The sequence below is a fragment of the Cyphomyrmex costatus genome, unplaced genomic scaffold (genome assembly GCF_001594065.2).
Source record: "Cyphomyrmex costatus isolate MS0001 unplaced genomic scaffold, Ccosl1.0 scaffold30, whole genome shotgun sequence".
Taxonomy (NCBI): domain Eukaryota; kingdom Metazoa; phylum Arthropoda; class Insecta; order Hymenoptera; family Formicidae; genus Cyphomyrmex; species Cyphomyrmex costatus.
The window spans coordinates 3,041,879-3,055,901 of NW_017277125.1; the positions used below are offsets into that span (position 1 = coordinate 3,041,879).

At 29.6% G+C, this 14,023-nt stretch overlaps 2 protein-coding genes and 1 long non-coding RNA gene across 5 annotated transcripts; 2 read left to right on the plus strand and 1 right to left on the minus strand.

The window, feature by feature from the left end:
• Nucleotides 1–748: 748 nt before the first annotated feature.
• On the plus strand, nt 749–8,403 carry LOC108775463 (cyclin-dependent kinase-like 4). Of its 3 annotated transcripts, none has more exons than XM_018541842.1 (6): nt 749–816; nt 5,081–5,270; nt 6,726–7,073; nt 7,624–7,890; nt 8,027–8,185; nt 8,266–8,403. In XM_018541842.1, exons 1-6 carry the CDS (start codon nt 749–751, stop codon nt 8,401–8,403), a joined length of 1,170 nt encoding a protein of 389 aa, XP_018397344.1. The 3 variants fall into 3 exon arrangements, with proteins under 3 accessions (XP_018397344.1, XP_018397346.1, XP_018397345.1); XM_018541844.1 differs by lacking the exon at nt 749–816 and adding an exon at nt 1,497–1,554; XM_018541843.1 differs by lacking the exon at nt 749–816 and adding an exon at nt 4,494–4,552.
• A 917-nt stretch (nt 8,404–9,320) lies between these two features.
• On the minus strand, nt 9,321–9,819 carry LOC108775500 (uncharacterized). Its single transcript, XR_001940758.1, has 2 exons — nt 9,680–9,819; nt 9,321–9,394 (listed from the first exon to the last, which is right to left on the minus strand). It is a non-coding gene; the product is annotated as an uncharacterized LOC108775500 (long non-coding RNA).
• A 331-nt stretch (nt 9,820–10,150) lies between these two features.
• Nucleotides 10,151–12,632, plus strand: DNApol-epsilon58 (DNA polymerase epsilon subunit 2). The gene is made up of 4 exons (XM_018541858.1): nt 10,151–10,348; nt 10,619–11,148; nt 11,602–12,286; nt 12,357–12,632. The coding sequence occupies exons 1-4, from the start codon at nt 10,277–10,279 to the stop codon at nt 12,630–12,632; spliced, it is 1,563 nt and encodes a 520-aa protein (XP_018397360.1). The 5' UTR covers nt 10,151–10,276.
• The last annotated feature ends 1,391 nt before the right edge of the window (nt 12,633–14,023 follow it).

Sequence of the window (14,023 nt, forward strand, 5' to 3'; positions counted from 1 at the left end):
TAAATATATGTACAATCATTATATGTATACGAATTCGATAGATTTGTATTTGATTGGAATATACATATGACAAAGCTTCACATAACATGCTTCTTGTTTCTCGATGATAAAAGTAACTTAAATTATTGCATTCAATTTTCACTTTAATAATAACTTTAATAAATTTATCAGATTAGTCACGCTCTATCTTTATCAATTTGAGAGTGACTTAATTATTATGAACATAAAGTTATTAATACTAATTTTGTATCTACGTTGCTGAGGAGTCCAAAGAGAGTTATAACGTTCGAATAAAGAAGACATCATTCCACACAACTACTGAGTATTAAATTATTTCACAAATAATTTGCACTGTCCATTTGTATTGACTGTCACTAGCTTGCTTTTATTTACCTGTAAGTTTTTTTTTTTAAATTCTGAGAGTCCGTTTTGTAATTATTGATGTATATACGGGTATGTGTAATAAAGAATCAATCGAATTAGCGAACGCGGGTGAGGCAGCTATTGCAAGCATTAGCTTAAAGGATTATCGATCGGTTGGTTGACGTGGTTTTAGGCATAAGAACAGTCGTGTGTGTAGTGAAAATCCGTTTCTCGTTAAGAACCTATAGTGCCACCGTCCGCCTTGGCAGAAGGCTATGTCAACAATGTCGACGCGAAATAAATCCGCGATGGTCACCACAGTGTTTGTCGGGATGCAATATGAACATTTCATTCGTAGCGTGAAAATCCTGTGAGAAGCCTGCGAATGGACAAATGGCTTCAAGATAGGAAGCTCTGGCTATTCGGTAGCACGCTACCATTGCTACCAAGAAGGTAAACACTAGATTATTATCGAAGCAGCGACATCGTTAAAACACGCAAACGTACGTTCGAATTAGTGAAATACTTATATTTTCGAATGTATTTTTCAATAAATATCTATTATTTTGCAAGAGTTCATTCTGGTATTTGATTTTTCTTAACACCTTTGTGTAAACAGGATTTTTAGTATTCATACTCTATTAGCTCCAAAATCTGATTGTCCATTTTTTTTTTAAACCTAAAAAAGACAGAGATTTTTTTATAAAGATCCAAAGGGGTTGTAATCTGTTTACTGTATTTTTATGCTCACAGTTCATGCTTCATTATTGTACCGCAGTTTATATAATGCTATAATAGAAACGAATATGAAAGATTTGCCGAAGAGATTGAATCTGACGGCTACGATTAGCAATGACATTTATGTTATCGTCTGTCATCACGGGAAACGCGTGTATAGGGCGCATGTATTATCTAAAAGAGTCGTATTTCCATATTTTCACGCCTTGTATCATATGTAACATTCACTGTAGTGTACTCCGTCCAACAGTTGAAAATATTTTGACCTCTTTCACGGTCAGAATATATAGGCGTTCACTCAGAGAACGTATATATAATATCGATTTTCAATAATCAAGAGTTCAACAATAACGTAAAGCCGCCGCTTTCTTCAACGTATTAGTACTGTCCGGTATGTTCGCCAACGAGGGTGACCTAACAAGGGTACTTCATGAACTCTATACTTGGGTTTTTGTACGTAACTGTTTCTATGTTCTTTTATCCACAATATGTTTTTTTTTTCCTTCAATTGTGCTCATCGAATATCGTCTCTAAATTGGATTCTTTAATGATCGAATCTTCAAAGTTGAGAATAATTACGAAAAGTTATTATATGAATAAGATATTATTATCATCTCATTCGCTCATTCATTCTCAATATTTCCCATGCATACACAGCACCAAAAGTTTTCAGAAATATTTCAGAAATATTTTAAATGAAAAATAAAACATTTTATGAAAGTTGCGGAATATGTTTGCAACATTTCTGAGACAACTCTGGAATAGCAAAATGTCCGCGATTCTTACACATGAAACCTTATTGAAAGGTCACAGAAAGAAATTGCAATCTTTTTGAAATATTATCAAAAAGTTACAGAAATAGCTGAAACCTTTTCGAAATATTGCTTACCGTAATTATTTCGATCAAGAAGATTATGGTCAGCAATTAATATTTCAAAAAGGTTTCAGCTATTTCACCTCAGAAATGATATTTAAATACATATTTAATTGATACTCTTAAGTAATATTTAAATTTATTATGTTCATATAATAAATTTAAATACTGTTATTATCAATTAAAAATAATATATTCAAAGGTCATTTCTGAAAAGTATTTAAAATTGATTAAAAGTTTTATATCTGTTTACAGATTACAAAACTTATTATTGAAATAAACTTAAAGTATTTCTCAAAAATGATAATTAAATTTATTATATTCGGAAAACTATAGTATAAGCAACTAAAACGTTATAGATACAATAAATATTATGTATAAAATATAGTATTTTAATTACATGATTTTATTTAGTACTTGTAATCTCATTAAAATATAATAAATATGATTTCTGAAATATATTTAATAAAAATAATGCATTATATAAGACAATAATATTTTATTTGCCTAACATCATATATTCATTACTGCAAAAAAATAAATTTTCACGTCCATATTTTGATAATATTAATTTTCTTTTTGTAAAATAACTTTTTTTCCGTCTCAATAATATATTGTTATATGTATAATAATAAGGATGTATGTATACGTATATACTATATATGTATATATAATCATTATTAAAAAATCATTATCACACCTGAAATTTCCACACAATATCATTATTTATATCCTATGTATGTACAAAGGTATTTTTACAATTAAGTGGAACAACACAATAACATGTTTTAACGTCAAAGTGACGTTAAATCGAATCGTCATTCATCTTTTACTGAACATTTTGAAGCCATTTTAACATCAGTTTAATGTCACGATAAGTTTTATTCTGTTTAAATATGTTTTTCAATTTATTATTGTAGATTTTAAAAGCATTTATGTTAAAACATTTCATGTAACATGTTGCAGAATCTCTTTAGAATTATTACACATGAAAAAGTTGAAACATTTCTGAAAACTTCGTGCAACAATCGGACATGTGACATACATATGTTATAGAATTTAGATTCAATCACGTGTGAATCATTGAAAAATTTTAATTTTATTATTGCAGAATTATAAGATAGCACTTGTGAGAAATGTCACGAATATATATTAAAGATTACATACGTACGCGCGCGTGGGACACACACAAGTCACATTAAAAAAAAATTTTTTATCAGTACAATTTTACTTACATAAAATGATTTTATCTGTAATAAATAAACGTTACAAATGAATGATTTTAACTTTTCAATATTTATAACGTTCATATTAATGTTTTTTTTTTTTTTTTAGAAAAATAGTATAATATGTTATACGCAAATATTCCGTAAGATGATTTTGTTAAAACGATTTTAAATATGTTACACTTTGCTTTTTCTTCAAGATGCTTTTATCTGAAAAGAATTAAATACTGCGATATTCTATTTTTTCTTCTACTTTTTAAACAATTTTATGCGACTGTTGTAATAAATGTAAATTCCAAAAATAGAGCGCACTTTTTTAAATATACCAAAAAAGTCGTGAATGTGATTATATAAGAAACTGTAAGGAATATATATTATTAGTACGAGATTTCTTTAAAAAGTAATTAAAAATATAGTAGATAACACTTTAATTAAAAAATTCTTTATAATATATTTGCAATCTCTTGAAAGTATACATTCGTGAATTTAGCTATTTAACAAATGTGTTTTAACAGTTTTTCATGTTTCTCTGTAATATACACATAACCTGGTCAAACGTGGTTCAAGTTCTCTATTCATATTCGTTGATTTACATTCATATCTGGATGCAGCAATTAACTTTCAAGATTAATTATACATACGGTTTACATCAGAAATTATTATGTCACATTATTTACTCGCAAACACATCGGTACGATGAACAACGTGAGGTTTGCAAATTATCGACAATGCATACCACAGTGGTAAGAGACTTTTAATTTAATTCTCCAAATTCGAATCAATTAATTATGAAGAAGATATATATTTAATAACGATATATGAAATAACGTAATCCTATGGAGTCTGTTTAATCATCTACAATAGTTCAGTAGAAATGATTTCTACTAAATCGATATTGTACACACATCAATCAGCTGAGTGTTAAATGTTAAAAAGCACATTCGTGTCATCGAACAATTCGTTTCATTTTTTACGGAAATTCTTAATCTTGGAAGCACAACCTTGATTCCGATTGCACAACGATATTAGGACTTCATTCAACTTTTATATCCTTCTGACGAACTGCTTGATTGATAGTAGTGATTGCAATCTGTGCATTATGAATATCGAAATATCGTGATATCGCGCTGCTTTAGAGGTATTATTTCGAATCGGTATTGCAATCGTTAGTTGACCAGCCCTCTATCTACGCCTGCGCTAACGAATTCGAATAAAGCAAAACTCGTGGGGTAGCTTGACCCTTGGTCATCCATTGGAACGCAGACAGTCCAGCCGGTACCGTACATCGCGATACGACTATGCTCTTTACGCAACAATTGACGTCATTACCATGTCTTGCTAAATATAAAAAGTGGGTTTCTATTCAAGAATTAAACAATTGGACGTCGATTTAGCGCTCTGTGTATAAAAACAGAAATTATTCGAAGCATTGTACCGATATTTAGTCAATCGATCATTTAATAAGAGAGAGAAAAGAAAATATTAAATATTCTTCTGAACACAAAGATTTAAAGAGGTTCTAATTCTCGAAAATATTTCACTGGTATTGCGACGACTAAATTGATTGAATTCATTAAAATTTAATTTTACTGATACAAAAAGCAGTATTGTACGATACCTTATACAATTATTTTAAAGCGAGTAAATGGTGAGATATATAGGTGTTGTACGAATACTATTTCTGCTATTAATTTCAGAAATTGGTTTAATATTATATTATTTGGAGGTGCGGTTGCAAAGTTTGATATCCGTTCAAATTTTACATTACACAAATATATATGTATATCGGCTTGATGTAAATTATCGATTTTCCCACGAGTTCCAGTGTGAAATTTCATGAAAATCCAGCAGTAATATCGTAAAAAATGATTTTGCACAGGTCTCGGGCGCCGAGCAAAGCCATGGAGCGTTACGAACGTCTGGCGCGTCTCGGCGAGGGTAGCTATGGCGTCGTCTTCCAGTGTAGGGATCGGCAAACTGGGAAATTGGTAGCTGTAAAGAAGTTTCAGCAGACTGAAGATGATCCCCTAATACGTAAGATCGCACTCCGGGAAATACGTCTTTTAAAGGTCAGTTTCCTCTTTTCGATTCCCCTTTAGTTTTCTTAGTTGTCGAAAATACATGTTTCACATTGGTGAAAAAATTTCACTGAAATTATTCCACGTTTTGGAATAGCGAAATTGTTGAAATATTTCCTGAAACTTCACTGAAAGTGAATTTTACAGCCAAAAATTATATACTGAAAAATTGCTGAAATTAAACTGAAATTTCTCCGAAATGATAAAAATGAATTTTTTAACGAAAAATCGCTGAAAGAGAAACTCAATTTTTTCTAAAATGCTGAAATTTTACTGAAGTGTTCCAAAACGTGGATTAATTTCAGTGAAATTTTTTTACCAGGATTTATTTATAATTATCATCCTTTTTTCGATCTACCGAAAGTGAATGAAAAATCGTAATAATCTCTGCGGTAAACATTTTGCGAATAATTTTTATTATACAAAAGAGATCATAAGAATCGCTGATACGACTCTCGAAGTTTTTCAATTCGATCGATCTACGGAATAATCAAGTTTGCCGAGGGTCGCATTCTTGAAGGTGAACGACCTCTGTAACGTGTACGTTCGCAACCGCTAGTTTCCACTCATATTATAGAACGATGATGGTGCGATAATTTTAGTCTCTTGAGACCAACTTAAAATATTTAGATACGTTCATAAATTTATTTTTTTTATTCGTTTACTTTTCTTCTTTATATAACTTATTCCCGTTTTTATAGTATTTTAAGATTTATATATGTATGTACATATAAAGATATAATTATAAAAATAAAATATATACGAGTAGAATTTCTAGATTTATACTTAATAAATTTTATCGTTCTTGCTTCTTCAATTTGCCATTGCTTATAAGATAGAATTCAAGTAGCAGGTACATTCTAAGTAAGGAAGTGGTGTTCTTATTTACACGATAAGGAGCTCACACAGGTGCAATATAATGGCTGCGAGAAGTAGCCAACGGTCAATACCGGGCAGCGGTCAATATCTTGGCGTGTTACGGTCTTACCGACCTAATATTATCGTTACAATCAGCGGGTTCACCACCAAACGTATGCGCATTCAAATAAGCCCCTTTATATACTGCCACGTTTTGACATTTTGCTTCAAGGCTGTTCTTTGTTCGGTAGACAATAAGAGCATTGCATCTCTCGACCAGTATGCAAAAATTTCTTCGCAGTACTTTACTCATAAAGCGCTGCGAAATTATAAGTACAAACTTTAGGATTGAATTAAGAATTTGCAGGTGAAAGAGAGGAAGTCGAATAAATTGCCTGTAAGAAAAAACCTATTCTTGAAATTACAAAAGTATTTTCATTCTGAAAGAGAAGAAGCGCTTACTAGAGAAACGCTGATCGTCTCTCGATTTGTCGCAAATCCTTTTATAGACATAATTCACATAATTAATTTTACTGATGTAATGAAATGGTTAGTAGTTGGAAATTAGTACTTTCCTTTGATCTACAGAACCTCAAGCATCCGAACTTGGTCAATCTTCTGGAAGTCTTCAGACGGAAGAGGAAGTTACATTTGGTATTCGAATATTGTGAAAATACCCTTTTGAACGAAATGGAGAAATATCCTAGCGGTTGCCCAGATCTCACGACGAGGCAAATTACTTGGCAAATTCTGCAAGGTGTCGCCTACTGCCACCGTCTTGGATGCGTTCACAGAGACGTAAAGCCAGAAAACATCCTCATCACCTCCGAAGGCATAATAAAGTTATGTGATTTTGGATTCGCGCGTATGCTGAGTCCTGGTGAGAACTATACGGAATATGTTGCAACCAGATGGTACAGAGCACCTGAATTGTTGGTAAATATCCGGAAACACAATTGTAAAATTTTCGGATTTTACAAGAAAGATGATAGCAGTTCCATTGATCGTGCATGGATAGCACGATCAACAAAACTACATGTCAACACCACGTCTCTAACCATTTTTATCAAATACTTTTAATTTATCTTGGCTCGTATTACTAATACGATCGATGAACTTGATCAAGGAACTTTTTTGATCACTGTTTCACGTTTGTGATAATAAAGCATCGATCGTTTCTTTTTTTTTTTATTAAATTCTCATCTTTTTTATATCTTTTCAAGAAACAGTACCAATGTTATACTAACTTTTTTTAATATATAAAATAATATTACAAGAGATGGAAATTTACAAAAATTACAAAAATTTAGTTTGTCTTTATTCAAATTTGCGGGTTTATTTTTGTACAACATAGCTTTCATGCAAAGATGTTCAATTTTCAATTGCAAAGAGAAGATTAAAAAATTTTTTTTTAATTCTTTAAAAATTCTTTATTAAATTACAATAAAATCGTTACCTGATGATGACTATGTGTCTTTCGGGGCAGGTTGGGGACACACAATACGGTACTCCGGTTGATGTATGGGCGATCGGTTGCGTGTTTGCTGAATTAATACGGGGCGAAGCCTTGTGGCCAGGAAAATCCGATGTGGATCAACTATATCTAATAAGAAAAACGCTGGGTGACCTTTTACCGAGACACATGGCCATCTTTCAACAGAATGAATTCTTTACCGGTATCACTCTTCCAACTCCGCAAACACGTACGCCACTTGAAGACGCTCTACCCCGCGGAAATGGCAGTACTTTACAAGTAATATTAACAAATTTACTTTGATCTGAATTTAAACCACAATCGACCGAAAAAAGAATATACTATATGTACAATAATATACATATACCTTCATAATTATATATTGTAGAAATAAATAAATCTCTCCTGTTTATAGCTGGATTTCCTAAACAAATGTTTGGATAAGGATCCAAATGAAAGGTGGACGTGCGAACAATTATTGCGGCATTCTTATTTCGATAATTTTCATTTTAAAATGCCAGATGTCGAGACAGAAGAGTTTGAAAAACTTAAAAAATATCGAGAACGTTCTAGGGTAAGTTTAATGATCGAACAGCAAGAGAGTAATCTAAGAGTATGAATTAATATACATGTATAATACGATTATAATTACAGAATACCAATTATAGTCAAATGGTGTTACCCCAATTACCTAAGGCTGGACCTTCTGTTCATAGCCAAAGTGAAAATCGGCCGAAGAGCTCCTCGATACATCAGCAAAATTTTGATCATCTACCTACTATAAGAGGTTAATCAATCTCCTCTGTGATTGTACATATATTTTCCTAAGCTTTTTGAGAATATTAACATTAATTTATAGAATTCTATGAAAATGAATGTTATTATCTTCTCCTTTTATTTGTATTAGCATGTTCTTTTTTATAGATTTTATTTAGATCCTTATTTATATACATAGGAAAGAGTAGATGCGTGCAATTCATATGTATATCTCTTACAATAAAGTTTTGTATAAAATATGTATAAGAAATATTTATTTTAATATATGTATAGTATTCTATAAGCAACAAAGCTCTCTTAAACACACATATATATATAATAAACTTAGATTTTAAATATGTAATAAATCAGTTGCTTTGCAATAGATTAACATTGTTACCCTCTATTATAAAAGAGAATATATACTATAATATATGTTAAATTAAAGCAATAAAAAATTTTTAAATAGAAAATTTCATCAAATAAGGATAAAATAGAACTTATTTCAATATTCATTAAAATATTTCTTTAGTACATTTAATTTGTTCATTTATATTATAAAACTGATATATAAAAATTTAAGAGAAAAAGGAAAATGTAGAAGACGTGTGCAAATATAAAACAGAATTACCTACTTCACCACAATTATAAATTTAAATACTAAATATTATTTTTTAATTTTGAAATTTATTTGAACGGATATTAATTCATTTTAAATATTATTTTATTAATAACGAATTTAAACCCATATACATTGCATTATCATGTACTAAATTTCTTATACAATCTGATTATTGGATGATCATGTCTATCAGATTGTGGAACATAACGCTGTTGCAAGATAAACCAACCTATATGAAGTCCTACAATTAATGGTACTATGGCATAGATCGTAGCGTTCCCTTGTAAAAATGACTTTTTCATATTAGATTGCATTTTTCGTTCTCTTTCTGAAATAGATGTGTCCTAATTCGATAGGAATCGTTAGTATTTGCGTTCCACCTCTGCTTTATAGTGCATTATATATCTGAAACACAAAAAATCTTTTAAAATATTTGTTGAATATATTTGGATAATACCCAAATATTTTGCCAGGAAAGTAAATTTTCGTTTGTTTGTCAACAATACATTCGCAGTAAAACAATTTAACTATATATAATAATACAGATATGTAGAAATGTAACAAATTTTAAAAAAAAATAGAACAATATAATTACGAAAGTAAGAAATGAGACAGTGAGATGTAATTGATATATTTTTAATGCGAAATATAGAGATATCGATAAATTTACGATGCATATAATTAGCTAACCTATTAATGCATGGCGAAAGCTTTTATAGACCCATTAAATGAGGCGCAATTCCACTACTCTTAAATAAAACTCGGAATTTTCTAGTCAAGTCCTTTGAACACTTCAATAATTATTTGTTACGTTTATATATCTCATTCAATTATCACCTTTATCGCTAAATACCGGATCAGCTGATAAACACGATTGCGTATTGAATTTCCACAACTTGTCTATAGCGTACGATTCATTGAAAATAAGAACGAATAAGAATTCAACCAATCGAAGCAAAATGAACCAAGGATACTCGATTATCTGATTGGTTAAATTTCTATGTCCAATATGAAACTGCAAGCTTGCAAAATATATAGTATGATACAGTCTTTAAGATTCAAAAGCGGGAAAATATTGAGGAGAGAAGAAGTGACTAACCTCTTTGTACGGTTTTCTTTTTCGATGATTTGATTTATGTTACATAGTAAATTTGTGTCTCATTGTTGATGTAATTACTTCATTTTTTAGCATTGTGTATGCTTTTTTTTGGTAATTATATAAAATACCCTCACCACCTCCGATTGTGATAAAATTCAGCTCATTCGACGCGTATTCACTCCAAAACGATGGCTGATAGTAAATGCATACAGATGATTCAAACAAATTTTTCATTATATGGCTTGGTATTATCAAGGCAAGTATTCTATTTATTAAATTAAAGAATTTAAGAATTTCACGACAGAAAGATGGAAAATTCTCTAAATAAATTATTAAAATACGAATAAATTTTGTAATCTTATTTTCATAATGTATATTGTGTATTTTATATATTAATGTAATTAATATATAATGGTATAATTACTATATAATACTTTCTGAATACACATTTTTTATATATTATTTTTATGTGTAATTGCATGTAACTTATAAAACAATTATTCATAGTTGTTTATATTTTTTTTAGGGAGCTTAGAGTATCTCTCGCAAAGCAGTTGTTAAAAATACCACAAAATGAACGTGAATCCTGGCTTAATCGTATTATAGAACTAATTCTGGCTCAAAATTTAGATGATCCACATATTAGAGCTGAACATATAAAAATTGCTATAGAAGAATGCTTGGAGCCAAATAAATTGAAAGATACAGAAACAGTGTTTAATGTTATAGAGGGATATAATATACCAAAGATACAATATGACATTTCTAAAAAGAAATTTATCATTGACAATGAAAGCTCATACCCTGAAACACAATATAAATCATTGGTTTTTAAATATCGTTTCGAAATGGCATGGTATAAAACTCTGAGACACAAGCAATTTCTATCATCAAAATTTGAGAAACAAACACATAAAACAAATTTAATACCTATTGAATATCTATTAAGTGAGCTGAGAACAGAGAATGTATGTATAATGGGTTTGATAACACAATTAATGGAAGATCAATATTATTTGGAAGATACGAGTGGAACTGTCAAGATTGACCTCAGCAATACAATATCCTTTATATATACTTAATTATTGCATTTTAAGGTATATTTGGTTTTATTAAAAAAAAATACATTGATTTTAAAATGTATGAAAATATTTTATATGGATAATGGAAAAACATTTCCTAATTTATTTCAAAACACTTCAAACTTTATATAAGCTTAGTGATATGCTATTTCTCAATACTAGTTTCAAAGATATACGTTTTATTGATATCTTGTATGTGATAAAAATTTTTAGTTAATGATTAAATGATTTATAACATGAAATTATAAGCTGGAAATTATAATTGTGATTAATCATATCTTGATTATATCTTAAAAAATTAGAAAAAGATAGATTTTTATAGATTCACCTATATGAAATATTTTTGTTCATTGAAGTTTGGCTGGTACATCATTTTTTAAATATAGCGGTAACAACTAATATGCAAAATTATTTTTCTTATTTTATGTATAAGATTTTCAAGATGCTTTTATCATGGAAGGCTTTATAGTAATAGCTAATGGTGTTTATAAGGATGATGTATTACATGTAAAAACTATCAACCTTCCGCCAATAGAATCGTCAGAAAGCTTACGATCAGATTTTGGCGACACAAATACATTTGGTGGCCCACATAATATATCTTTAAAAATGTCAGAAAAATTACAAATCCACGAAGAAATGAACCAGGATGGAATGATAGTATTCATAGCAGAATTATGGTTGGATGCTCCTCATGTTTTACAAAAATTTAAGACAATACTGGAGGGTTACATGGATTATCCTCCTATAGCTTTTGTATTGTGTGGTCATTTTTTAAGTTTTCCTACAAATGTCACTAGTGCGAAAGCTTTGGTAACAGGTTTTAAAAATTTAGCTGACATAATAACACAATATACAAGTATAAAGGAATCTTCCAAATTCGTTTTTGTACCTGGCCCACACGATTTAGGCTCTCCAAAAATTTTACCAAAACCTCCTTTACCCAAATGTATTATTGAAGAAGTTACAAAAATGATACCAAACGCTATTTTTACAACAAATCCATGTAGAATACAATATTGTACAAAGGAAATTGTAGTATTAAGAGAAGATATGCTGACAAAGATGTGTAGAAATACGCTTCGTTTTCCGAAAGAAGAACACTTTTTGAGATATGTAAGTAGACGTTAGATTAAATACTACCAAATATATATATATATTTATAATTAATATTTATTACTTTCAGTTTGCTAAAGCAATCATTAGCCAGTCACATCTGACCCCAGTGCCTTTTCAAGTTGTTCCAGTATATTGGAAATATGACCATGCTCTACAGATATTTCCAACGCCAGATCTCATTGTAATTGCTGACAATTTTGAAACTTATACAACTAACTATTCTGATTGTTATGTGATAAATCCCGGAATGTTCGCGAAAAACAACTTTTCGTTTCAATCTTATGTGCCTGCCATTAATCAAATTCAAGATTGTCAACTTCCAAACGATACTGATGTTACTTAAATCAAAAAAAGATAATTATATAAAAAAACCATAGCAATGTTCATCGTAAACAATGTATAGAACTATACTGGGTATTAATATATGATTTTATAAGTTTGTGTATTTATTTCGTTTTGATAACAAAATCTTGTTTATTTTTACAATATTTCAAAAACGCATCGATAGTAGGTCCTTAAATTATAATTTTCGACACTAAAACGTCGAAACAAATTAAACCCAAGGGGCAAAAATAATTTAATTATGAAAAGGACTTCTAGACGATTTCTTACAATTAATTTTCTGTGTCCAATAATATAGTAGGAAATATTGAGACAATTTCAATTTTTAGGAATATATTTATAACTTCATGAACAGGGGCGTGCCTAGTGAGCATATGCATGTGTGTACAATGTGTGCCAAAGCTAGAGGTAGCCAAAGCACACCTCTGATCATGAACATATCTTCTTCTAATTACTTGCTTTTTTTATATCTCCTACATTAGAGAGGATGATAAGAATATATATCAAATTTCAATAGGACACAGATGGTACGCTTACTTCCCATTAATTCATATAAATAGGTACACAGAATATTAAACACAGTGTTTCTATCGTTTTGCAATATACATAATACAGGTACAGACCGGGCCCCAATTTATTTAAATTTTGTTGCGTTGGAAGCGTAAGTCAATTACTGAACGTAATAAATCAAATATGTTTTTTAAGCATAAAGAGTTGTTAATGTCCAGTCGTAATATTATAACATGATAATACTAATACCTTCTGTGAGCAATATAATTTTATCTTTTAGCAACTAATTGTTTTGATGCTAAACAAAATAGTGCAAACAGATACTATCAAAAACAAATTTATTTAAAATCAAGATAAATTAATAATGATTTCCTGGAAGAAATTTTTTTTGTATATATCTATGATTTCGTTTATAAAATATTTCAAATGCAACATGCTCTAAATATTGTTAATACTTTACATAACGGAAGTTAATGGTCGACACAAATATAAGTTTATTTCAAAACATTTATGAAGCAATTTTATATTTTAAATATCAGGTTAAAAAGTGCGAACATGTAGAATCTCAAAAATCGAAATAAAGAAATTTGTGTGTGTTTGTATGTGTATGTATGTATATATATATATACTCATACATATATATATTATACACATGTCATATGTGTAATATATTATACATAATATGTATATATATATATCAAGTCCTTTTACTTTAATTTTCCTAATTAGTGACGCGGATTTTAACTTAAAAACTGTACATTGCTTGTCTCCTAGATATTTAAATGATATATATTAATGCTTGATAATAAGATATAACATCGCGAAGAAATAAAATATTAATAAATTAGGAGGCGTAGAATGAAATTATGCTTCAAGAATTAT

Coding starts and splice junctions, on each gene's coding strand:
- LOC108775463 (XM_018541842.1), top strand. CDS start 749: ATGGACAAATGGCTTCAAGATAGGAAGCTCTGGCTATTCGGTAGCACG. Junction 7,074..7,623: donor ACAGAGCACCTGAATTGTTG/GTAAATATCCGG, acceptor CTTTCGGGGCAG/GTTGGGGACACACAATACGG. Junction 7,891..8,026: donor GAAATGGCAGTACTTTACAA/GTAATATTAACA, acceptor TCCTGTTTATAG/CTGGATTTCCTAAACAAATG.
- DNApol-epsilon58 (XM_018541858.1), top strand. CDS start 10,277: ATGGCTGATAGTAAATGCATACAGATGATTCAAACAAATTTTTCATTA. Junction 10,349..10,618: donor GCTTGGTATTATCAAGGCAA/GTATTCTATTTA, acceptor TTTTTTAGGGAG/CTTAGAGTATCTCTCGCAAA. Junction 12,287..12,356: donor AAGAACACTTTTTGAGATAT/GTAAGTAGACGT, acceptor TATTACTTTCAG/TTTGCTAAAGCAATCATTAG.